Consider the following 27,976-nt stretch of genomic DNA (forward strand, 5'->3'; position numbering starts at 1 on the left):
CACACTCCGGAAGATGCGACATGGTAGTTGGAAAGCGAGATCAGAGAGAAGTTCCCAGATCTACTTGAAACAAATTTAGGGGACCAAATTTTTTAAGGTGGGGGGAATATAACACCCCGCTCACTACTGCACTAAATTTGTATTTGGAAACCCCTATTTATTTAGGGCTTAAAGCTACTTGAACTCATTTAAATTTATCTTGTAAGCTTTATATTATAATTTGTGATTTAAATTCATGATTTTAATTTTATATTGATTTCATTATTTTATTTTTATTTTTATTTAAAATAATTTCCATAGAAAAACGAAAAATGGTGTGAAATCCCGCAAGAAAATGCCTGCGGGAGAGGTTTGCCCATACAGGTGCGGCATGCTGTGCGCGGGTATGTGCACGCGACCAAGCACAAGACATGCACACTATGCGCACATCTTAACGCGGGCCACGGGGCCGGTCTACATGCGCATCATGTCGCACGACCTACGCGGGGCACAGGGCCAGTCTGCGCGCGCGTCACGTCGCGCGCAGTAAGCCTGTGCATAACAGGGTAGGCCGGTGCCTACAGGCTAGGTCTCCAGCGCGCGGCTGGCCTAGTAGCGCACTACCACCTCGGGTAGTGTGTCGCCACCCCCTTGGGCGCTATGCACTGCCTTGGGCAGTGTGCCACCACCCCCTTGGGTGCTGTGCACTGCCTTGGGTGGTGTGTAACAGCCTTGGGTGGAGAGCCGCCATTGGTGGAGGAATTCTTCCTCTATGTTTCGCACTACCGTCACATTGCGTCAAATCACTCATCTTCCACTCAACCTTCTCTCTCCACACCGGACTTTGCCACTTGGCACAAATCCAATAATTCCTATTTTTTATAAATAGGGACCTCGTTCTTCCATTTTTCCTCATCACTTCCATTTCATTCTCTCATTTTTCAAGAGCTTAGAGAGATAAGAAGTTATCTATAGAGAGAAGGTGAGGAGAAGAAGAAGAAAAGTGTAGAAAATCTTCGAGTTTTTAGTAAGGAACTTAGTATTTCCTTAAACATCTTAAGGAGTATTTCTAGAAAATCAAATTATGAAGTTTGTATTTCGTGTTTTATGTTTTGCATGTTTTATGTTTAATAAGTGATTTGTTCTTGATTTCAAGCATCTATGTGATATTATAAGCACTTAATGATTTGCATGTAAATTAAATAATATAAATTCGGTAATAATTTTTTAAAATATATATAAAAAGAAAAAGAAAGAAAGACAAGGGGAATGAGTTTGAATGGTCTGAAAAATACATATATGTGTATTGACATGCATAATGCATCAAGTATCTTGTTAGACTTTTTATCTCTGAGAAATATCTGTTCCCCTCCCCTAATCCGGTCTGAAAAGACATGAGAGGACTGCTCCCTGTAGATGATGGCGTACCCTCTGATGTGAGCAGTGATGCGAATATCTGTCAGTGGTCACCTTTGGCTAAGTACTACCGTGATTATAGAATATCTTATGGGATCACTGTGGTTGGTACGGTTGTGGTCATAAATTGTACAATGATTTGCAAGCCAGAAATGTGTTTGAGCAAATTGCCGTTATATATCTTATCTAGTCATTTCACGTTGGTAGTCAAAAATCTGTATTAGCCATCAGAGATGGAAGTTGGAACGAATTCGCGAAATATAAAACGAAAATCTAAATATTTCATGATTTGTTTGATTTTCTTTGTCAGAAGACGAGTTAGAGTCTAAGTCAGGGTGTGTGAGTCATTGATCTTCTTTCATTCTGTTGTGAGATTTAGTCCAATCTAATATGTTATGTTATGATGTCTTTAGGCTATGGTACAATTTGCATGATGGTTTTGGGTTTGGGTCCTTTAATAATATAAAATGTGGAGAGATGAAACGAATTAGTCTTAATTGGTAAGTTATCTGAATATTTCACTGTTGAATAAGTATTTGTTTTTAAACGGGGTTGTATGGTTTAATTACTATCTGTCTTACTGAGTTTATTAGAACTCACCCCAATCTAACCTCCCCCCAGATGATGACTTTACAGACATCTCTGATGATCCTTGTTTGGAGCCGTTCCATGATGCTTAATAGGAGCATTAGAATACTTCCCTTTTCGTATTTTGTTTTTGATAGGCTAGCTTTTTATAAATCTATAACATTTATATGTAGGATTTGATATCCTAGTGCCTAAGTACACTATTGTTGTAGTTAATGTAAGGGATGAATATTTTGAATTTTTTTATTTAAATGCATTTTTTAGTCTACTCAATTAGACATCGGCGCCCAATTGGAGTCAGGTCATCAAAAATTGTTTTCAATTCCTAAAAAATATATTTGTCATGCATTCATCTCCAATACCTAAAAAGAAATGATATTTTCATGCATTCACCTTTAATATGTAAAAAAGTACGACACGATCGATAACCATTAATTTGTTTTAGTAAGATATTTACAATGGGTTAAAAAACTTAAATGTAACTTCTTTTTCAAGAAAAAAAAATCATAACTATAAAATTAAGTGATAAACTTTTATTATTAAATCTAAGCCACGTTAGTGACTCAGCCAACAAATTATCACCAATTACTAATCCTTATTTTCTATAAAAAAAATAATAACAACAATAATAATAAGTACTAACCTTTACATTGTGGAATGAAACAGTAAATGAGATTACCCATATTAATATTAAACTTTGGATATTAAATTTTTCCTTTTGTTTTTTCTTCTTCTCAAGAAAGTATATTTTTTTATTTTTCTCTTGTTAGGGCTCAACTTACCAGAAAACAAATAACAAATAACTTCGAATATCATTAAGAAAATTTATTCTAGCGGTCAATTAAGTATTTGGGAGTATTTCATTAATATTACAATAGAAAAGTAAGTATGAAGAGTTTGGTAAAACGAAAAAAACCCCAAAGTATAACAAACCTTTTATAGTAGACAAAAAGTCACCAACATAACAACCATAGTCAAGCAGAGAGTAACAGTGGGAACTAGAATGTCTCCAAAAAATGACTTTCCATGTTCATAACCTCCCAGAAAGCAGTCCAAACAGAGATTAGTAAAAAAAGTCAGTTACAGAAGTAAAATTTTTCTCCAGTCCGAATCAGCTAACCATAAGATTTTTTTGCGATGCGAAGCATAGAAAACTAGTCAAATGGAAACAAACTTACAAGTTTTTGTAGTGTCTGGAATTGGAGAAACTCCAAATAACTCATTGATAAACAATTATTATAACAACAGGATGGCTCAACGCCATAAAATTCAATGTTTTCTGCCCTCTCAAGCATGCACCAAAACCATCTTATGTGTCACAAGCATGGGAAGCTCCTCCTGATTAACTCGATAATGGATAAAAAAACAGAGGAAGCTCCTCCTGATTAACTCGATAATGGATTAAAAAACTAAGGAAGTCCTGATTAACTTGACAAAGAACTTTTCAACATCTACAACTTTCTATATCTACCACAAAAGCAGAACTGTACTGTTCAGCAACTATAAACCTGTACCTAGTTCTTTAAAGCACTGCACATTCTGAACTGTATGTTTATTTTCACTTGGTATAATCATACCTTGTACTGACAAGATACTTATCAGTAGCCAGTTGCATGATCACGTGTGGACTAGTAGTATCTCAAGGACATTTTGATTTTAAACATGGGACAACATTTAGCCTAGCAGATCTTTGAACAAATTAGGATTATGACTTGATGGAGTCACACCCATCTGCCTCACCAGCGCATCCTTCTCTATGGAATCTTTAGCGTTTGGCCCTTTACCAAATTGTGTTTGTTGCATTACTGTACTTCCTCCAAGAGCAGGTTGGCTTCCCGCATTTGTAAATCCAGATAAAATGTTGGTATCATCCATGGTAGATGGTAGTGGACTAACAGTACTACTAACCTGATCTCCATATAGTGCCATGATATCAGGTGCTTTAGTAGCGCCACCATGATTTATGCTTGAAGTAACTTGGGTTGGGTCAAGAAGCCCTTCCAGTTGTTTAAATGGATCCACAGATAGGGCACTACTGGTAACTGTTGGTTCACCCAAGTCAAGCAAGTCTGGAGGAGGTTGCACAGTTATTGTCCTCTCTGCCGAAATATCATTTGCAGAAACAACTGCTCCCTTCGATACATTAGCTTTCTCTGCAGAATAAGTGCTTGTCTTGGGCACTTTATGGCCAGTAGAAGTCGATCTCTTGTCACCTTTCAATGGACCCCCAAAAAGTGAAGCAGCAAGCTTCTGCTTTTCTGGATTAATTTCAACTGATGATTTCCTTGAATCATACGTATCATGTGTTTTTGAACTCACCGTGCCAGCCCCATTGGTTTGTGTTATGCCATTCGCCGTCTTCTGAATAGGAGACTCCAATGTAGATGGTGCAGGAGTTGAGTATGCTGACCTACCCCACTTCTTTTGCACCCCGTCCAACCGAAGCTTAACTTCCGATGATCCTGCATCTGACACAGATGTCTTGGTTGTCGCCAGCTGTGTCTCCACATAATATAAGGGTTCAGCTGCTGGAACAAGTTCAGTTGAGGATGCAAGTGAAACCGAAGGATTCCTTAATGGGACTGAGATCTTTGGGAGCTCGTATGCTTCAAATCGAAGACCATGAGATGAGGTTTCATGATGATCATGGGCCCAGATATTGCTCGTATTTAATGTTCCAGAACGCTCATTCTCAGGAATATAGGGCTGAGCTCCCCTTTCCAGGGAATGCTTGACGTAACTGTCAAGAAATGAAAGGTTTTTATCAACCTGCAATTAGATTTATGTTAGAATTCTTGCATGACATCATGAGAAGTATGATAAAAATAAAAATAAACACAAGGCCTTGCCAGGAATACATATATAAACAGTACAAGGAGAATAGATTCTTCAGTTCACACGCACAGAAAAGTCAGTTGCTTGCTCTAGGGGTTTGTCACACATCTCTCCATTACAGACATATATACTATTCCAAAAAGTGCCCTAAAGTTGAAAGGAGATAATGCAAAATTCAACTTTAAACAGCAGGAAAATACAACCAGAAGATATACTGAGATTGAGATCATAAAAAAAGTAGCATAAAATATTTCTTTCCAATTGGTTTAATAGCATAGCTAGATAGTACAAGTCTATAAAAACTGTTGCTAAAATATTTATGCTCGTTTTGTTTATTTCTCATTTAATCTCTAGGTAATTTTTTCATTTTCACAACCTTAATACGAACATAATTATAATATGATTTTTTGTAGTTGACTCAGAACCCTGAGAAATTCAAGGTGAGAGTAGAGATAGCTCAAACATAAAGAGTTATATTCGATTGATATTTACTAAAGCTAACATAAAACTAGAACTGGAAATCAGTTTAGCATTAGATAGAAAATATACCAAAAAGGTTTTTTACCTGGTTATTAAAAAAACCAATGTTTTTAGACTTATGGCACATTTAGTTCAATCTTAGTAAAACCTGTTCATATTCCTTTAGTTAATTACAAGATTAATCTTAATGACTGAGTTGACTTACTTTTCGGGAAAACAAGGACTGAATTGCTTCTTAATTTCATCTTTGATTCCCTCCACTCACACTGTAATTACATGTGGAAGTAGAACTTGGAAATTCATCCAAGGAATTTGAGGTGACAGCTGAAGTTAAACAAATTGGATTATAACTACAAAAGGAGGACACAGTTCATCTTAAAAAGATACTGTTCATAGGCGGAATTCTATGAACTAAAACCCTTCCCAGGAAGAAGTATGGATTAAAGTCTATCTCACCCAATAAATTCAAGATGGTAGGATTGCTCAACATTGAAGAGAAATATAAGTTTGAATTATACATGCCAAGACTGCTGTAAAATAAAGAGTAAGAATTAACTAAAGCCAGAATGAAAATAAAACCAAAGATATCTTTATAGTTACAGTTTAAACCAAAGCACAGATTCACTATGTTCGTACAAAAACCTACCAAATTAATGCCTTAGCATCTTGTCTTCTCTTTCTAATCTAAACCACCAAGATAATAAACATTGTCTCAAGCCTTGAACCTCCGAACAAAAGAATTCAAGCTGTAGCATTTTAACAGCCACATTTCTAGAAAAACTCATGTCCCATATTATTCAGTTTTTTAAGAAACTCTTCACATCCTATCCAATTCAATTCCAACCTAACTAGACCAATGGAAAGAAGCAGTAAACTGCAACAGCAGAATACGTCCTTTTTATATTATAATTCTATTCCGGAGTTCAGATTTGTACTTCTCTACAAAGAAGGCTAGGGTTTGAAGTAGATTGGCCAATTCAGATTTGTTCGCATTTTGTAAATAAATGATCAGGGTACTAATCACAACTAACAGGAGACTAGTTGCCATTGTCTCCCTAATCATCAAGCTATTATTAGTTACTCTGAGAAAAATCTCAAACAGCTTGTATGTTATCTCCTCAACAAGCCTAACTGCCGTCATATGGAGATGAGGATGCAAATCCACTAAACAAGCTTCCAGATTGTCGAATGACTTTGCTTAGCTGTCCCCTATCTAGATCTCAATCTCAGGGTTCTATCAATTTGATACAAGTGCAGCCTATCATGGGAGACATTAAAGCCTCTAACAGCAGTTCCACGTGGTAATGTGGGATGAGAGTGTGCTGGAGTGAGAGAATGATTTTGCGGGTGAATGTGCTGTTTCATGTGTATTCAAAATCAAATCAAATGGTGTTTGGTGGGGTTTATGGGTGTCTATGGAAAGGGGAGGGAAGGGATAGGGAATTGTTGTGGATGGATTTTGACGACTCCAAAAGAGGATGGGATCTTCCTTAGGTGGTAGGAGCTAATATCCATATGGTACTAAATATACATGAGAAGTCAGGGAAAAATATTTTGAGGGTGTGCATGGAAGAGTTTAGAGCAATCATGGATAGACTGGACTTGGTGGACTTGCCACTAGCTAGGGGAAGGTGGACTTGTCAAAAGTCGAGATGATCCTAGTTTCTCTAGAATTAACCGATTCCTAGTATCAACATCTTGTCACTCTCCTAGTTCGAATATGATTCAGAAACTTCAGCAAAGGGGTCACTTCGGAACATTTCCCTATAGCTTTTAAACCGAAAGGAATCACATAAGGTCCGCATCCCCTCAAATCTAAAAATAAATGGCTCAAAATCCCAGGTTTCCAGGAGGAAGTTAAGGTGTGGTTGGACGAGATTAGGGTGGAAAGCCATGTGAGTTTTAGAGTTGCAAAAGTTCAGCTATGTAAAAATGGAGTAAGGAGGAGCATGGGAGGAAGAGAACTAGAAAGGATTACATACTAGGACAATTGGAAAGGGGTGACTGAGAGGAATGCAGAATAGCCTGTCTCATGAGGTTGAAGAGAGTAGGCAAATATTTGCCTAGAGGAGACAAACTTGCCCCTAATGGAAGATATCAAATGGAGGCAGAAATCAAGGCCTTAATGGATCAAAGAAAGGGACGAAAGTACAAAGTTTTTTTTTACAGAATTGCCAGCCACAGGTGAAAATGCAGTATTATTGAGGGATTGGAGATTAATGGCCAAATTATTAATGGGAATTTAGACTTGAGGGAGAAAGTACGATTTATATAGTGAGGAAGCAATTTCCTTTGACATTCTTTGACTGGCTTAGAGTTCAACAGTTTGAATGAGCAAGAAAGGGATGGGTTGGAGACTCCATTTACTAAGGAAGAAATATTAGGCGCTCTAAGAAGTTGCAATGGGGACAGAGCACCACAGGCAGATGGTCTCAACTTGTGTTTTATCTAACATAGTGTCAATAAAAGAGAATATCATTTTGATTTTTAATGATTCCATGAAAACAGCACTTTTATCTAGTTTGAATTCCAGCTTTTTAGTAATTCCAAAAGGTGTTGCAGCCACAAAAATCTAAGTATTTAGACCCATAAGCTTAATTGGTAACATGTATAAGCTAATTGCAAATATCTTGGCCAAAAGATTATGCAAAGTGGGGGAGGTCCAGCATGCTTTTGTGGAGAGAGACAAATTTCTAGTGCAACTCTGACTGCTAATGACGTGGTGAATAATTTGGTGAGATACAGAGAAGAGGGGTGATTTATAAGTAAGATATAGAAAAGGCATAAGATCATGTATCATTGAGCTTTTTACTCTATATGCTGCATAAGAGTGGCTTTAGTAATAAATGTAGTGTGTGGAGAAAACACACATTACATCAGCATCTTTCTTTTTTTTTTCTGAAATAAAAGTATATTATGTATCATTTACAAGCACAAAGGGGCAAAGTACCAAGTTTTTTCACAGAATTGCCCTCTACGGGAGAAGATGCAAGTATTATTGAGGGATTGGAGATTAATTGCCAAATAATTAATGGGAACTTACACTTGAGGGAGAAAGCAAAGGAATATTTTATTGATTTATATAGTTGAGGCAGCAACTTCAATGATATTCTTTGAATGGCTTAGAGTTAACAGTCTGAATGAACAAGAAATGAATGGGTAGGAGATTCCATTTACAAAGGAAGAAATATTAAGTGCTCTAAGAAGTTGCAAGGGGAACAAGGCACCAGGGTCAGATGGTTTTAACATGTGTTTTATCTAACATAGAGTCTATGAAAGAGAATATCATTTTGATCTTTAAGGACTTCATGAAAAGGGCACCTTTGTATCTAGTTTGAATTCCACCTTTTTAGTCCTTATTCCAGAAAGTCGACGGCCAGAAACATCACAGTATTTAGACGCATAAACTTAGTCGGTAACATGTATAAGCTGATTGCAAATGTGTTGGCCAAAAGATTAGGCAGAGTGGTGGGAAGTATTGAGGAGGGCATCCAACATGCTTTTGTGTGAGAGTGACAAATTTGGAAACGAATTCTTAATGCAACTTTGATTGCTAATGAGGTTTGTGATAGTCTGGTGAGAAGCAGAGAAGAGGAGTGACTTATAAGTTGGATTGGAAAAAGCACATGGTCATGTATCATTGAGCTTTTTGTTTTATATGCTGCATAGGATGGGCTACCAATAAATGGAGGCCATGGCAAAAAACATGCATCACATCAGCATCTTTTTTTCTGAAAGGCTAAAATGGCACATATTCTATCTAGGTGCTTTTAGGTGGTTGCAAAAGTCCGTGAGGCTGGTAGATGATCAGGTAAGTGTCTCCTTTGTACCTGTTTTCTGTTTTCGTTCAACTACCCTAACCCTAACTCTAGATACATGTTTGTTATAATGAAAAGTACCAGACTACCTTTGTACAATGTCTTTTTTACTCTTACATATTTTTTCCCTATTTTACCCTTAAATAGTATCCTAACAGACCACCAAAGCCACTTGCATTGAAGCACCTTGTTCATATCCATGAATGATCTCAACCCCAAACCACCCTCATGCAACTGTTTTTTAATCTCATCTCATGCCACTAAATGATATCTTCTTCTATCCTTCAAGTCACTCCAAAAGAATCTGCATTGAATGGATTCTAATCTCTTAGCCATACTCAGTAGGATTGTTAAGAGAGACACGTAATAGATGGGAAGGTTAGCCAACATATTTTTAATAAGAGTAATAGGCACTTGCATTTAAGTCTCTCTTAATAGATGAGAAGTTTGGCCAACATATTTTTAATAAGAGTAATAGATACTAGCATTTAACATCCTCTCAAACCTTTCTATGACCGAGTCCCATGTTCTCACATCTTTGTAATCAACATCAACATCTTTTGTCGTTAGGGAACCCATTATCCTCACTCCTATTTATCCTTTTAATGGAAACACTCAATAGATGTAGCAAAAAGAACAGGTTTTTGTGGGGAGATTCTGAAGATAAAAGGAGCTATCACTTAGTAGGGTGGGAGGCAGCAAAGGAACAGATTATGGGAGGGCTTCGGCATCAAGTCTCAAGTCAACTTCAACAAGGCTCTGCAAGGAAAATGGTTATTGAGATTCATGAGGGAGGAAGAGAGTTTTCAGTGGAGAGTGATTAAAGCCAAGTTATGTATAGACAATATAGGTTGCTATTCAAGAACTCAATGACATACTGTCTTGGCCTTTGGAAGAGGATTGGCATGAGAAGAGAAGAGTTCTAGAATTGTACTGTTTGGAAGATTGAGTCAAGCCAAAAAGTGAGACTCTGGTTCGATAAATGACTAAAAGGGGGAACCTTGGAGCAAGGTGTTCCCACAATCTTTTCATTGGCGTGTAACAAAGAGACCACGATGGCAGATTCTTCTCCACCTCTTTGGGTAGCAAAGTTTGAGTGGTGGACTTGTTAAGGAACCTTAATGATTAGGAGACGAATGATTATGTGAGTTTGATCCATTTGCTATCAAGACATTCATGTTCTCCAGAAGCCTTGAATGACCATACGGGGAATATTAGTGTGGGAGAATCCTTTTCAGTAAGGTCTTATTATGCCTTCTTGACTGGGAGTGTTAGAAATAGTGAAAAATTATCATGGAATTTAATTTAGAACATTAAGGCATCCATAAAGAGAATTTTTTTTTTTTGCTTGGGAGGGAAAAGGGGTTGCATTTTAACCCTGGAAAATCTTACTAAAAGTGGGAAAGATATTATGAACGGTGCTATCTGTGCAAAGGGGCAGCAGCTGCAATCAATCGTCTTCTACTATGGCGCCCTGTATCTTATATTCTGCTATTTGGCTTACAATTATTGGGGCAGAATTAGATTGTGGCTAGATCAGTCAAAGAGGAGCTATACGCATGGAGAGGTATCCACAGAAATAAGCACTATAACAAGCAATTAGGTCTTAACCCCTTGACTACTTGGGTCGTGTGGAAATAGAGAAATAGAGAGCTCTCTATGGTACAAAATTATTTTTTAATATTATTAAGGATGCTCAATTCCAGACCCTAGCTTTTTCCATTAAGGATCATCCTTTTTATTTGGTGATTACTTAAGGGTCGGATTGATATTTTGACTGACATGTATTATTTTTATATATGGGTTGTATTCTCTTAATGCTTTTTATTGTATTATACTTCTTTTAGAAAAAATTCTGTTCTCATAAATTCCATTTTGCAATCATATATCTGTAAGTTTTTGTTTTTTTTTGTGCTTTTTAATGATATATTAGTTTATAAAAGATCTTCGTTTGAACATCTTCATTGTCTACAAACAGCTTCTTCTACAATTAAGTCTAACGAACTTTTCCTCAAAAGATCAACATGTCTATTTTGCCTATTCACACATCTTATAACAAGGACATGTTACTTCTATCAAGAGCATCACAGCAAAAAAATCTATAATCAAAGCAATGCTCAACTAGATAAAGCCAAACACTCAGAGCATTTCCAATTGACACATTTCCAAACATAGCAGTATCACCATCCTTATGGACCATTCAATTGAAGCCAGAGTGGGGCAAGTCACTTACGAGCTGACCCTTCAAGAAGGGTCTGAGCTTCACCCAAAATTTCATGTCTTCTGCCAAAGAAAATCTGCACAAGATAGCTTGCACATGCTGTCAAAGGGGACCTCCTACCTGTTCAATAAGGATCTTGGATTCACCCAAAATTTTATGTCTTCTCCTCGCTTCTCGAACAAAGAAATATAAGAATTGAACAAACTTGAACATTCACTTCTTAATGCAGTCATCTCTTGTGTTGCCTTTTTTGTTAGTATGATCATAATAGCTTGCAATATTTTCATACGACATGCACATATGTAGATATACATATATCTTTATTTATGTTCTATAGAGATCTCGTTTCTCGCTCCCTAAACTGTCTGTGAGCGGCTCGATGGAGCCAGGGCCTGTCGACGAAATATGATGGAAGATTGGCTCGAGTTACTTATAGAGCCTAAGTAGTTGAGCTTGACAAAGGTTAGAATTATTGAAGCAAGGGAGAGGCTGGGAGAGGGAGTGAGGGTCTAGGCACTGTCGAACATTGTGTGATAACACCTAGAGGTGTGCGAACATGAAGGCTGGAGACAGGAGATTCCTGGCAGTAAAGCAAAAAACTTTTGATATTGTTGGGGAAAGAAAGGGGGTAAAGATATATGAAAACAGGAGGGATTTCGGAAATCAATGAATTTTTTAGAGGAGGATGTGGCGCGGTTGTTGGCTTGCTTCAGGGAGTTCTTCTGGGTAAAGGGTGGTAAGGTTTGGAGGAGGAGCCAGCGGAGCAGGTACCACACACTATGGATGGCCTTGTGTGGAAACCGTGGGTGGTGGCAGATAATGGGTGCTCTACACAAGGTGGTTGGGTGAAGTTGGTGGAGGTGAAGAACCTTAACAGTGGTAGCCAAAGTGGGCAGATCGTAATGCGGGCTACTGTCCAGTGTCCGTGTTGTAGAGTAGAGCTGGGATTACGACTGGAGATGAGTTATAGTGATTCCTTTGCAGAGGTGTTAAGTCGACCAGGGAGAGATAATGGTCAGGTCAAGAAGAATGGGTGACCAAAACAGTTTGGATATGAGCTGTTTTGAAGTTAATTAACATGACACTAAGCTTGGTCGGTCTGGCCAAAATCAGTTATGTGGGTGGGCGTGATAATAACGGAGGAAATTTGCGGAATGGACCCGACAGGTGTGTCTGGAGTGGGTCGAAGATATGCCTTGGGCGAGAAAGGCAAGTGGATACTGAGAGATGGGCAGGCTGGGTCATCTCGGAGGCCCAAAAGGTCAAGTAGAAGCAATGTCTGGGCTGGAAGAAACAGAAGGGTTGCTCGTTTCGGGCTTGTTTTAAGGTTTAGAAAACAGGGCAGATGATGTTTAAAACAGGCTCGGATCAGCAACACAGTCAGGTTAACCCCACAATCCAATCCCAAGAAAACCCCAGGTCTTGAGAGGATCCAAAGGGGGAGGAGCTGAAAGAGGAAAAGACAGCATCGAATCTGGTGGAGAGGAAGGTTTCCAGGGACAAAAAAGGCGAAGGAGAGTTTCTGGAGACTATTGGCTGTCATCAAAGATTGGCGGCTGGAGGAGCGGAACTAGTCTTAATCGCCAAGCTAATTCTAGAGATGGAGAAGAACGGGCAGACAATGAACATGGAGAGGGAACTGGAGGAAGTTTCTGAATGTGGTGCAGAGATATGAGAGGGAAGAAGCAGTGATTTTTCCAAGCTGTATGTGGAGATGGGAACCAGACTGGAGATGGTTTCAATGGCGGAGGAGACGGCGGAGGAGGAAATAGGACACAATCTGAGACTGGCCTTACAAATCAGAGAGGAAGCAATGGAGGAGAGGTGTGAGGTGAGAGTGGGAGAGTTGCTGGAGGAAGAATCCAAGTTAAATGATGTACGGTCATTAAACAAATCACAAGTAAATCATCTTGTCCTCTCTCGCACTTTTGTGATTTCCTCTCAGCTCCCTTCTTTCTTCTCACTATTCTTCGTCTGCGTGCGTCACTAGCCTTCCACTACAATCTTAAAATTTCTCAAAAACTAAACCAAAATCTGTCAGGTTCCTGAAAATGTCCCACGCAAGTATCTGTCCAGAAGAACCTAGTGCCAGAAAAGTTAGTTCCATATCTACTAGCTTCCCATGTTAGTAAGTCAAAGGACAAAAAAGCAAAACGTCTATTAGATACTTGTTAGCAACTTTATCAAACTAGATCATGGCATCTTAACCAAAATGGTCATCAGTTCTAGTGCAGCCATTCTGTGTTTAGCAAAAAACACAGAAAAGTAACTTCGAGAACTAGAATATCAAATAGTTAGGTTCCTAATTTACAAGCTTCCAGTGTAAGCCAGACGATATAAAAGAGAATGATAATATAGCAACTCAAAGACAAACCAGATGTGATTAATCACAAGGGTATAAAGCTGTAAATTTTAGCATTAAGGAATTGGAATATAAAAGCTGCAAATATGTGTGTATCTGCACGTGCTCATATGTAACTTGGAGACTTTTCACAGGTAGGGAGATGGAGACACCCAAGATATACCAGATGTGATTAAGGGTACAAAGCTGTAAATGTTAGCATAATGGAATTGGATATAAAAGCTGCATATGTGTGTGCAGGCACGAGCTTGCGTGTATCTAGGACGCTTTTTACAGGTAGGTAGATGTTGACACCCAAGATAATATAAACAGGCCTAGAAATTTTGACAAAAGATAAAGACAAATATATTTTAAATTGATGGCGATAAATGAGAAGTTGCATAATAAACCCAATTTCTTTGAGAAGGAGAAGACTTTGCATCAGAAGCAAGCGTACGAACAAACTGTTTTTTTTAAAAGAAAAAAAGATTACCTCAATATCTTCACAACTTGCATCTGATGGCATGATAGACATAACTGCATGAGAATCTAGTCCAGTAACTGCTTGCAGTTCATATGCACGTTGCTGCAGATCTGTTGAGTGGGAAGCCAATAGATCTTCAGCCAAAGACTGACACTGCCACAAGAGACAAGTTATCAAAATGCAAATTCGCTTATAAAAATTCAATATGATAAACAACTAAGATCCTAACACCATTTGAAAGCAATATACATATATATATGCTCATAACAGAAACTGGACTCCCAATTTAAATATGGAATACCATAGAAGGCCAAGCTGAGGAGCACTCAAACATTCCAGGCACCAAATTACAATTAAAACTAAACAATGATCATTAGAATATTTTGTAGCACTTCTCGCATGTTTACTAACTAGCTTAGTTGGTGGACTCACCAATTGCTTAGTTAATAAATCTAGCTCAGACCAGGAAGCTACTCTATCTGAAAGATTATGCTGAAGTGGAAACTCTAGAATGTTTTATCCTCAATGTTTGATGTAAAGCATGAAACAAAGAATTCATGTCTAGAGGATAAGTTTTGCAACCAATGGTATTTGGTAGCCAATGGTTAGTCCCCCACCTTGGTATCTTTCCAAAACTTCATACGAGAGCCATCTCCTATACGAAATTGGGTAACTTGGGTAAACAAGGGGTATGCTTGGAAGATGGCCTTCCAGGGACTATAGTGAGAACTGGTTCTACATGCAATGAAATGTCACCCTGTTTCTTCCACTCCCATAGATACTGTTAGTCACTTTGTGCCACAAAAAGTTAGGTTCATGAACAATGCGTCAAAGTCGTTTAGCCAATAAAGATAAATTCTTGGATCTGAAATTCCCAATGCCCAAATCCCTTGTACTTTGGTAGGCAAGTAGTATACCATCTAACCAAATGATCCCTATCCTCCTCCCCTACCCTTGTCGACAAAAACATAACTTCCCCTACAATTGTAAGATAAAGTCAACTAACTCATTTGTGATTAAAGCTGTGTCTAAAATCCATCACCCAAAATAAGAGGCATGTTAAGCTTCACATATAATCTGGCTGATCACTCGAATTAAGTCTTATGGCAAAAAAGTGACATTAACTTATAGACAATACTTACGAAGCTAATTGCCCACAAATCAGAAAATTTGACAGAAAGATCTAACTTTGGAATCAGAAACGGAAAAGTAAAGTTTGGGAGGAGGCTACAAAATTCCCAATAAATTCCTAAATAATTTATGGAGTATCACTATGCATAAAATCCCTTTTTTTTCTCGAGGAAGTTAAATGTACATTGTACAAGCTATTGCTGGGAACAGTGATAGATCCTTTTGGGGCGGGTTTTGCAAAATCCAAACCTGAGCAAGCCGCAAATAAAAGAAATCCGACCTGCCCCAGTCCTAGGGCAGGTTCATAAAAATGGCATTTTATAAGCACCAAGTGGCTTTCTGGTTAAATTCGTTCCACCCTGCCCCGCCCATTTGCTCTCTGTAGGCGGAGCTAATCATCATCTTTCACTTCTCTCATTCTCTATGTTTTTTGGGTCAAGAAGCATCCCAAAGCTTCCATGGGAAGCATTAAACAAAAGGTGGTTGGATTTTATATATGTATATATATATATACACACACATACACACATCAAGGAGGACCTGAGAAGGCTAGATTATATATACATATATAGCTTCCATTTATGTGTATATATATACACACATTAAGGGAGGGTCTGGGAGGTGATTTCAGTTGGTGTTTTAAATATTAAATATGTACATTTTATATTTCTCATTAAAAATTTAAAACATATAATATCCTTTATATATATGTACAACTGCAGGTCGGCTTTAGATGACTTCTTCACCTTAAATCAAACCAACCCCCACCCTGCCCCGATATGACACCAATTAAAACCCGCACTGAACTGCCTGCATAAATTCGGATTTGGCTAAAATCCACTACAGATATGAGCTAGTTGGTTCGGTTTTGATGGTTAACGACTATTTTTCCCACCCATACCTATGGCCTTATCCCCATTAGCACAAATTCTTTCGTGGAAAACTCACTTTACCAGTCTATATCAAAGGTCCCTAGAGTATTGAAGACATTGCCATGCCACCAAAGACTGATCCCTACGCCTCAACTCTACCAAGCCCACTGCAGAATCTTTGCCCACCCTTTTTAAACCATTCTCCACATAAAACCCAATTCTATCATTGATAGAGGTGGCAAAATGGGATTATAAACAAGAGCACAGCTTTAAACATGTCAATTTGGTATCATGTTTAGAATATTTTCAATTTAATTCAACCAACTCCATTCTCAACTTATTTTAAAAACAGGACATTTCCTCTAATTACCATATCAAATGGGTCTAAGTTGTGAACTAAATGGGTTTCTCTCCAAAATTTTGGATACGGGTCTTGTCATGTAAATAGTCTGTCAAAAATTACTAGTCCCAATCAATGACCATTGTAGACCTAAAATTCTTCCAATGATTCAACTTTTTCCATCCCATGAAATAATTTGGCGATGCTATTGCTTTCATCAATCCACAATACTCTAGCAGCTCTCTGCCTCCACGCAATATTTACTATACTTAAGGAATAGCAATTTGAGAGCAGTAGGTGATATGAATCCAATTCAAATGTTCCCATCCAATTGAATGTTCTATGCTGATACATTCAAGAAGCAAAGAAAGGAAAAGTTCAAGTGTAAAAGAAAGTTATTACTTTGTTAAGTATCTATTTCAGGCATTATGGTTATCATGAAGCCAACTTTGTAGTTTTCTTCCATCAAAATCCTATTAACGGGGGTACCCCCGTTTTGTTGATACGATGTTAATATACAGGTTACTTTTTATTTCAAAAGAAAAAGGAATAGTTTCATCATTCCATTTCCTTGGAAAGGAAATCAATTGCAGTGGTTATATTATGTGCATTTTTCTTTTATGAAAAAAGAGGACGCACTCCAATACAAAGAATTTACACAAGTTAGTAACAAGATATCTTCAAAGCCCCTTATTTCATCTTCATGAAAAAAGACTGACTTAAAAAAGAGGTTCTATACCAAGATGAGAGCAAATGCCCGAAAAATCTATACTTAGAAACAGACCACCAACAATCTAGTGAATATTACGAATATGTGGCATGTCTAATGTGATCCAGACATGCATGGAGGAGATTCCCACTCGAGAAAGAAATTCTCCCCATGAGAGTTTTTCCTCCATTCTTCTACTTTTCATGCAAATCGACTACAACGAGTCCTTATCCAAAAACGACTCACAGGATCCATCTTTCAAGAATCCTACCCAGCTCATCTCTTCCTGAATCTCATCTTGAATGACTGTTTGCATCCAATTCAACAAGTAGAAACTCAAAAGGACAAGTTTTCTCAAGACCGCTGCTCTCCTAGATTTTCTCCTTGAAAACCGATTCTCTTCTTGATTTTCTCCTCACAACCGATTGTTCTTGATTTTCTCAAAGAAAATGAGTTCTTTTCTACCTCCACGTGGTTGCATCCTAAGTCATCTTCAGCTCAAAAAAAGAAACAGTGAAATAATAGAGTCTAAATCCAAGAAGAATTCTCCAAAATTAAGCCGATCACAACTCAAGGGAGAAAATTTTTAATTTATTTGTAATTAAGAGTCTTTTAATTATTTATTAAGAGTCCTAGATAGATTTTGAGATATGTATCCTAAATTTTAGGAGTTTGATTTCGATTGTAATTCTTTTAATTTTTGCCTACATAAAGGTCGAGTCATCAGTTGTAATTCATTCAATTCAGATTCAATAAAATTTCAGCTAATTTTATTTTAACTTTCAGCTATTGTGAGTACTTTTTAGGAGGTTTTTTCGATTGTCTCGTCGAATAAAAAATTGGTTCTACTTATCAAGGTATTCTCGTAGTGTTTTATCAATTTTTATTACTTTTTTCAATTATCTTAGTCCTCAATCATAAGTTAATTGTGGGTTAAATGGAGAACATTTGCTTAGAGATTAAGTTTTTGTACTAAATTGTATGTTGGGGTTGTGATCACATTGATTGATTTTAGGTTCCACATCAATATCAGTATATTAAGAATCATTCTATGGTTCAAACTTATTTAATATATGTAATTTCTAAATCTTGTCATACTTCCCACAATAGTAGCCTATGTGTGAGTAGGTTTTTTCTTCTATATTTAACAATTATAGTAAACAACTTCAGCATGTAACTTCCTTCTTCATGAACTAATATGCAATTATAACCCCAAAGGCCCATGGCTAAGAATCCTTCATGCAAGGGCTATAATCTTTTGCTTCTCGCTCTCCAAATTTTAGCATTCTTCTCTCAAAGAAATATCATAAACACATTAAGGAGGTGCTACTCCATTTATACTAGAATGGATTGTCCTCTCTAGAAAGAGAGAACTTGTAATCGAAACTGTAAAGGTCAAATATGGTCTTCCAAAGGGGGCGCAAATATCTAACATGCTTTTGAGGCCTCAACGCACTAGCCTCTAAAAAGGGATTAGGAAAGAAGAGTCAAGCATCACAAATCTCATTCTTTTTGAACTTGGAAATGGGCAAAGAATAAATTTTAGGAAGGATGTCAATATGGAAGTTCTCCTTTGCAAGTGTCAATTTCCTGTAGTCTTTTGATTGACCATGATTAAAGAAGCGACTGTGAAAGATTATTATGTACCTCTTGGCAGATTCCTCTAAGCATGTTAAATTATTAAGAATCAGTTAAAATTTATTTTTATCAGCGTGTATTTGAATTTTAAATTTTAGTTTTTGAATTTAATTGTAATCGGATAGAGTAGAATTTGAATTCAATTGCAAGCCTATCACTTGCACGAGAAAATGAGATTTATGGTTGTAAACTGGCTTATTTAAGCCATGCAAATATGAATAAAAAAAGAACACCCTTTCCTCCGTTGCCTTCTTCAAAAATCATCTAAGCATGAAACAGAGGCGTTTGCAGGGTTGCACTCTATTTCGGTGCCCTCTCTCTCTTACTTTCTCTCTCTACAAAAACTACGTAAATAGCTTTTGCATGCAGCAATTTCCTATGTAAAAATACTACATGGTTTCAGAGCCTCTTGTCTTGAGGGATTTGTGAAAAGAATACAGCTTACTCACCAATCCAAAAATCCCAAAACCCGTTACAAAAATGGCAACCTGTTCTGGTTCATCTGCACCTCCACACTTCAATGGCGAAAATTACCATGTTTGGGCACTGAAAATGGAGATTCATTTGCAATCTCTGAATCTCTGGGATGTGGTTCTCGACGACACTGAGCCACCTCCATTGCGGGACACTACGTCCCTAACTCAGATCAAAAGGCATGAAGAGGAACTTATGAAGAAACCTCGTGCACTTGCTTGCATTCACTCAGCTATCTCAGACACGATTTTCAGTAGGATCATGCCCTACAAAACTCCCAAGCTGGCTTGGGACAAAATCAGAGAAGAATTTGAAGGTGGTACCAAAAGCAGAAAAACGAAGTTGCTGAAACTAAAAGCAGAGTTTGTGATGTTACAGATGAGAGAAGATGAGACGGTGAGACAGTACGCGTCTAAGTTGATGGATGTTGTGAACAAAATAAGACTGCTGGGAGAGAACTTTCCTGACTCACGGGTAGTAGAACAGATTCTAATCAGTTTACCAGCTCAGTTTGAGTCCAAAATCTCTTTGTTGGAGGAGCTGAATGATACTGATACCATCACTGCAGCTAAGCTTATCAATAAGCTGGAGTCGCAGGAGCAGCGAGCCAACATAAGGGAAACTAATTACACAGAAGGAGCCTTGTTCATAAAAGCCAAAGCAGGAATTGAGAACAAAGGAAATCAGATTGGAGAGAAGAGCTCAACTAAGAAGCAACATGGAAACCAAAACCGTGGTAACCAATCAAAATTTCCTCCTTGTAAAATTTGCATCTTGATCAACCATTTAGAAAAGAATTGTTGGTACAAGGACAAGAAGGCAATTCAGTGTCATTTCTGTAAAAAGCTTGGCCACAAGGAAAGAAACTGTAGGTTGAAGCAGAAGCAGAATGAAGGCCAACCTAAAGGAGAACCTCAGCAAGCAAACATCACCAAAGCAACTGGTGAAGCTTCAACAAATTTGTATGTGGCCTCAAATGAAGTCATAGATGAGGATGACTCAAACTGGATCGTTGACAATGGATGTACATCCCACATGTGCAAGAACGAGTCCATGTTTACCTACCTAAACAAAGCTCTGAAAGACAAAGTGAGGTTGGGAAATGGCAAGTTTGAGAAAGCAGAAGGTAAGGGCATTGTCTCTGTAAATACCCACCTAGGTACAGGGTATATTACAAATGTGCTTTTTGTACCTACATTAAAGCAAAATTTGTTAAGTGTGAATCAGATGACAAATAATGGGTATAAAGTTCTTTCTGAGAGCAAATATTACAGGATTTGTGATCCTGATGAGAAGCAGATCGAGACAGCACCAAAGATTAATCAGAATTACCTGCTGTGTATGAAGAAGCTAGCACACATGGCCTGTTATGCTAGTGCAAATGAGGAAGAAATTTGGCACAGAAGGTTTGGATATTATCATATGTTCAGCTTGAAGAAGTTGTAAATTGAGAACCTGAGTCTCAATCCCCCTACACTTGGTGAAACCAATACTGTCTGCAGTGTATGCCAAATGAGCAAGATGCACAGAACATCATTCCATGCGCAAGCTAGCACACAGGCAACAGAAAAGCTTCAACTTGTTTACTCTGATATCTGTGGGCCAATGAGCCAAGATTCCTTGAATGGGAGCAGGTATTTCTCCCTTTTTATTGATGATCATACCCGGATGGCCTGGGTTTACTTTCTCAAAAACAAAGCTGAAGTGTTTGGTAAGTTTAAGGAGTTCAAATTGATTGCAGAAAGGAAAAGTGGGTGTTTACTTAAAATGCTAAGAACTGATAATGCTCGAGTATAATTCATAGGAATTCAAGGATTTTTGTAGCTCTCAAGGGATCAAAAGGCAACTTGTTGCCCCCTACTCACCACAACAAAACGGTATTGCAGAGAGGAAGAACAGAACTGTGGTGGAAATGGGGAAATGTCTGATGAATGACAAACACTTGCCCAAGCTGTTCTGGGCTAAGCAGTAAACACATCTATTTACTTGCTTAATCAGCTGCCCACTCAAGCCCTGGAGAAAATCACGCCATTTGAAGCTTGGGATGGCAAGAAGCCCAAGACTACTCTCATCAGGATCTTTGGCTCTGTATGCTACGGCCAAGTTCCTGATGAAAGAAGAAGAAAGTTAGATGACAAGGGAGAGCCTGGAATTTTTTTAAGCTATAGTACAGAGACAAAGGGGTACCGGGTGTATATGCTGAGCTCCAAAAAACTTATGATTAGAAGAAATGTTGTGATAGATGAAGGCTCACACTGGAATTGGGCAGAAGAAAAAATAGAACGTGATGAGGTAGGGAAACTGGTGACAGGAGGAGATGAACCTGTACCAGCTCCATTCCCCTCTGAGTTGGAAAATAATGATGGAAGTGCTGATGGAATTAGGATGAAAAGTCTCTCTAAGATATACAAATCATGCAATTCTACATTCAAAGAACCTGCAACCTATCAAGAGGCAGCCACATATTCCTCCTGGAAAGATGCTATGATGGAGAAAATTGCTATGATCACAAAGAACAAAACCTGAACTTTGGTCCCTAAGCCTGAAGGCAAGAAGATAATTGGTGTCAAGTGGATTTACAGACTCAAGTTCAATCCCAATGGTTCTGTAAATCGGTACAAAGCTAGGCTGGTAGTGAAGGGATATGCCCAAACTGCAGGAATTGACTTTGGGGACACCTTCGCTCCAGTTGCAAGACATGAAACCATCAGAATGATCCTGGCAGTAGCAGCGCATTCCCAATGGCAGGTTATGCACCTGGATATCAAGTCTACCTTCCTAAACGGTGATCTCCAAGAAGAGATTTATGTTGATCAACCGGAAGGATTCACAATTGAGGGAAAAGAGGATCATGTTTATCTGCTACATAATGCTTTGTATGGCCCTAAGCAAGCTCCACGAGCTTGGTACCAAAAGCTGGACGAATACCTACTGTGTTGTGGATTTGAAAAGAGTAAGGCGGAAGCAACGCTATATGCAAAACACAATGAAAATGACAGGAGGCTGATCACTGCCATTTATGTGGATGATATACTAGTGACAGGAAACGATCGATGCAAAATGGAAGAATTCAAAGGACAGCTTGAGGAGATGTTTGAGATGTCCAACCCAAGTGAAGTAACATACTTCCTAAAGATGGAAATAAAGCAAGCTCAGAATGGGATTTTTCTGTCACAAGCAAAGTATGCACATGAAATCCTTAAAATGTTTAATTTGATGGAGTGTAAAGATGTCTCTACTGCGTTAATTCCAAACCTAAAGTTAACTAAAGATGAAACAGGTGATAATGTGGATGAGGGAAGGTACAGGAGCTTAATTAGCAGCTTGCTGTATCTCACAGTTTCAAGGTCGGATATATTATTTGTTGTAAGTTTGCTATCACGGTTTATGTCATCTCCAAAACAATCTCACATGGCAGCGACAAAGCATTTATTGAGGTATCTAAAGGATACCCAAAATTATAAAATTTTATATGAGGCAAAGGGAGAAGGAAAGCTGCTCGGGTATATTGATAGTGACTGGGCAGGGAGTCTCAATGATGCACGCAGCACTTCTGGCTATCCATTTTCGTTTGGCTATGATGCTTTCTCCTGGGCATCTAAAAAGCAAGAAATGGTTGCACAATCTACAGCTGAAGCTGAGTGTATTGCTGCTACAGGTGCCGTAAATTAGGCGGTATGGCTAAGGAAAGTAATGCAGGATCTGAAGCTTGATGCGTCTCTGCCAACCGAAATTCAGGTGGATAATAAGTCGACTATAGCAATCGCTAAGAACCCAGTGATGCATGGTCGAACTAAGCACATTAATATGAAGTTCCATGCAATTAGAGATGCTGAAAAGAGTGGTGAAATCAAGCTTACTCATTGCTCATCCGATGAGCAACTTGCAGATATTTTAATGAAGCCGCTTGAAAAAGGGAAATTCGAAAATATGAGAGAGAAGTTAGGAATTATATAGATTGATTCTTAAGGAGGAATGTTAGATTATTAAGAATCAGTTAAAATTTATTCTTATCAGCTTGTATTTGAATTTTAAATTTCAATTTTTGAATTTAATTGTAATCGGATATGGTAAAATTTGAATTCAATTGCAAGCCTATCACTTGCACGAGAAAATGGGATTTATGGTTGTAAACTGGCTTATTTAGACCATGCAAATATGAATGAAAAAAGAAGACCCTTTCCTCCATTGCCTTCTTCAAAAATCATCTAAGCACGAAACAGAGGCGTTGGCAGGGTTGCACTCTGTTTTGGTGCTCTCTCTCTCTCTTACTTTCTCTCTCTACAAAAGCTACGTAAATAGCTTTTACATGCAGCAATTTCCTACATAAAAATACTACAAGGCAGGAACAAATGTGTGACATCCTGATATTCGGAGAATACAGTGTCCGATAACAAAACATATACGAATGCATTAAAATTATATGTACAGCGGAAGTTAATTCATCCCTTACAAAAAACAAGAGTATATATCACTGAGGTACAAGAATTAGCTACAAATTTACAAAATGATTGTTCAACTAATTCTACAAAATACAAAAATAGAGTTCATCAAAATACAGCGCATCATATGCACTAATCATCTACTGGTTCAAGAATGGATCCAAGCAAGCATCAAGAGGTAATTCGAGGGACGAGTCCTCACTTTCCACATCATCTTTATATGTTTAATTATATGAAATTCATTTTGGAAATACACATCTCATTCCATAAGCAACAGAACAACCTCAGTGAAGGAACAAATCAATAAAAAAAAAACCTATATAGGGGGGCCATAGCATGACAAACAACCAATGTTAATTATACCGGTTATTTAACTCGATTTACTTTCACTGTTTACATATTTTCACAAGAAACCGTTTAAACCTAGATCAACAGAGGGCATAGGGGATCCCCTATAATTAAATTCAATATATAGTAATCTAATCAAATACTATGACCATGGTATTACTTCGCCACTGTGATCTCTACAATCAATTGCGATCCGCTCTTGTCAAAGAGAAATCCAGTACCATTCACAAAGAGTGGTTCACCAACGGCCAGTAACAGTTATATTCAGTCACCCCTCAATGATAACGGTCAAATGGATTTCAAACTTTTCTTTGTTTTTAAACTAAATATGGGATCACAACCTAAATACCGATTTACATATTCCTGTTCGACCCATTGAGTCCATCAAACACTATTCAGAAATTCCTCGGCCCATTAGACCCAATTAAAACTCTAGAACCAACAAGGCCCACATTCCCTTTCATGGCCCATTAAGATCCACTAAATTAATTACATTCGAATCCTCTCAGGTTCCCTAAAGCCCCACAACCATTTCGGCCCATTAAAGAAATCCCCAATTTCCTAAATTATACTGGTTAATAATCATCATAGACTCGTAAGCCCCATCAATCAAACCCAGACCAAAACGAGGGCCCATTAACCAACCCAAACCCAAATAAGACCCCACTTGGGCCATCGAGCCCCCTTCCGGACCGAGGCCCAAATGGGAAAGCCCTCTCTGCCTTTGCCCATGAGGCGAGGCAGAGGCCCATCTGCATAGCCTGCTCGGCACATGGGCGTGCCTAGCAAAGCCTTATAGCACGAAAAGTCGTACGAGAGGCGTGCCCTGGACGAGCCGTCCCAGTACTTAAGCATGTCAAGGCAGGCCCTCTTGTGCACAATGCGCACGCGCTCGCTCAGCAAGACAACATGACACAGGCGTGTTGTACATGCCCACTCCGCATGGCAATGTGGCCTCGCATGTGGGCCTCTCGGCATGCGGGCATGCCTGACAGGCTGTAGCACACACGTACACACGCACATATGCACACAACCCTCGCAGCAGGTCCTCTCGACATGCTGTCATGCCTGGTAGGACATGTGCGCCCGCGCACAGCAAGCCGGGGGCGCCCTGTCCTGGCACGTAGACATGTCAAGACAAAGTTCATCACGCATGCAAACATGACACAACCATGTACTACAGTCCACTTCGGCACCTTGGTGCCTAAACACAATAAACTCATGTCCTCTCCAGTCTAGTTTTCTCCTATTCCATTCATTTCACTTCACTTCATATACATACAATCAACACATCAAAATTTAAGCATCAAAATCGTTTAAGGCAGCATCAAACATTCGACAAAATAACAATTAAAGCCACTCAACACACACACACACAACAAACACATCATACATGCATTATTCTTCAAATTTTTAAAAGGTTAAAAACATATAAAATTCATTAGGAGCTTAAAGAGAAATATCCAAATTCCTTACCTATCACTATCTAGTTTCGGGTTCCAAAAATAACGAGGAAGCTTCATGGGTTTGAGAGGAGAAGACGGTAGCAGCAGCAGTCCACGGAGCTGCAGAACCTGTTCTGCAATCGAGGATGAAAAGGAAAGGCTTGCACGTGAGGTGCATCAGCACCATAAGGAAAGAAAAATCGGGAAATGGAGGATGGTTACCACTCGAGGAAGGAAGAAAGACTCTGTGGCAAGCCTGCAATAGCGGAGGAGGAGGTGGTAGCTCACGGTGACTCTCCCTCACTCTCGGACTCACTGTTTAATTTGAAGTTTCCTCTTCTTTTTGGGTTACAGCAGAGGAAAATGAAGGAAGTGAAGAAGGAAGGGGTTTAAATATCAAAACTTGAAGAAATGAAGAAGGGAGGGCCGTTGATCGGCTTGATAGTCGACCGACGCTGGTGGAAGCTGGCCGCATGTGTGCCGGGCGGTAAGAGGATTCTTTGGAGACAGTGGGGTCTTGCCTGATTAGACTTCGGCCAATGAGAGGGGTGCGGGCCCTATTCTGCAAGCATGCAGGCGCGAGGCAATCCATGCAGGCAAGGGACTTCTGCCTGCAAGGCAAGAATGCCCACGTGCGTTCCCGTGGGCCTTTTTCTGCGAGGCTTGCCCGCGGGAGTTTTCTCTTCTCTGTTCTTTTTTTTTTGCTTTCTTTTGTTTTAAGTTTTCAAATAATTAAAGAATAGTTTAAAAAAAAAAACGTAAATATGCACATGTATAAAAGTTCAACCATCATATTAAAATCTCAAATTTTAAATACATGCATCCGATGTTCGAATAAGTTCAGGGGTATCACAAAATGACTAGAATATTGAGGAATATGTGAATCTCCTTGCTATGCTCAAAACGGATTTCTACACAAGAATTAAGAGGATGTCCTTGTGTAGAATAAATTCTCCATATAGTCCTATTTTTCCTTTTGGAAGAGGGATATTGTATTTGACAACTTCCATACAAGAACCTATTTGGCAACGGAAGGCAACCCCCAGGGTTACCTTTTCTTTTGTTAGGGAAGGTGCTTGAGAACACTTTCTTACCTTGGATAATCTAAGGAAGACAGCCACATCATCATTAATCATAGCCTGCTTTTTCTAGGTCATAATGAATTCCCAAACCATCTTCTCTTTTGGCGTCCTGAAGGGTGTTTCCAATTTGGATCTATTAGTTAGCAAATGGGTATCAAGTGGTTCTAATTAAAATAATCTTTAGCTTCAGATGGTCTTGTCATAAAAACAAGAAAGAATTGGTGTTTCCACTTTGGATCTATTGGTTAGCAAGTGGGTATCAAGTGGTTCTAATTAAAATAATCTTTAGCTTCAGATGGTCTTGTCATAAAAACAAGAAAAAGCCTATTAGTCCTCAAATCATCTTTGGACTGCATGGGTAGAAAGGAATAAAAGATATTTAAAGGAATTTCTATCTAAGTTGTTCATATTAAGGACCGTTAGTTCCAGATTTCATGTATTTTGTTTAGGCTTAATCTATCCTTCATGAGGAAGATCTAGAGAAGCTCATTGATCTTTTGGCAAAGCCCTCTTTTAATTCTCTGCTAGTTTCTGCTTTGTTCCCTCTCATGTAGTTTCGTGGCACCCCCTTTTTGCCTCTTAATATTATTATTCTTTTCTTCTCAAGAAAAAGGTAAAAGGATGACCCTTATACAATTTTAGCAAAAAGAATACAACTCCTTAAAAGTCCTCAGCAATTTTGAAGTAGAACTATTATTAAATATTCAGCATCACAAATTAAACTATGCTACTGATGAACCAATTATACCAGATAATGAGACAAGAATAAAATCAATGATGTTAACACACCAAACACAACTTCGAAGAAATGCCTTCAAATCACCTAGAGACATCAGAGTTCAATTGATGATCTTTCAAGTTGCCAACTAAATTATAAACAAAGAACAATCCACTGACATAATATTTTTTTAACAATATCAAATGGCATAATACCAACAATAAATGTTATGAACAACAAAATATTTTTAGAAGAGCATCAACAAAAAGAGAATCTATAATATGTGGTCCAACCAGGACAAGTAATTGACAAAAGAAAACAAAAAAAGTCATTTAAGCTTTAAGATATGATTGCAGTTCAGATAGGGATCAAGTGCATCAACGACCACAAGAAGACTCAAAACAGGAAATTTAAACCATTAGAGCCTACCTCTGGTAGCATATCCACTTTTCTTCCTGCTGCTATTTCAAATGCGTAGATTTTCATGAGTGCTGTAACTGCATATGCCTTCAAAAATAAGCAAAAATAAATCCCATTTTCTAAACAACCAGAGAGCAAACAAGGAAGACAGGAGATTTTAAGATAGTAACTATATTAGAAATTCAAGTCGCTAAA

The 27,976-nt window shown here is 38.3% G+C and overlaps 1 protein-coding gene across 1 annotated transcript in view; it reads right to left on the reverse strand.

Annotated features, from left to right (window-relative positions):
• Nucleotides 1-3,173: 3,173 nt before the first annotated feature.
• LOC110818494 (Adaptin family protein) overlaps nucleotides 3,174-27,976 on the reverse strand; it is a 30,936-nt gene continuing 6,133 nt past the window's right edge. Inside the window, exons 9-11 of the mRNA XM_088216255.1 lie at nucleotides 27,791-27,868; nucleotides 14,172-14,315; nucleotides 3,174-4,752 (exon numbers count right to left, since the gene is read on the reverse strand). Coding sequence (XP_088072381.1) covers nucleotides 3,658-4,752; nucleotides 14,172-14,315; nucleotides 27,791-27,868 — 1,317 coding nt within the window. The 3' untranslated portion in view covers nucleotides 3,174-3,657. The remainder of the gene's footprint in view (nucleotides 4,753-14,171; nucleotides 14,316-27,790; nucleotides 27,869-27,976) is intronic.

This window comes from Carica papaya, chromosome 3, assembly GCF_054855325.1.
Source record: "Carica papaya isolate Zhongbai chromosome 3, ASM5485532v1, whole genome shotgun sequence".
Taxonomy (NCBI): Eukaryota; Viridiplantae; Streptophyta; class Magnoliopsida; order Brassicales; family Caricaceae; genus Carica; species Carica papaya.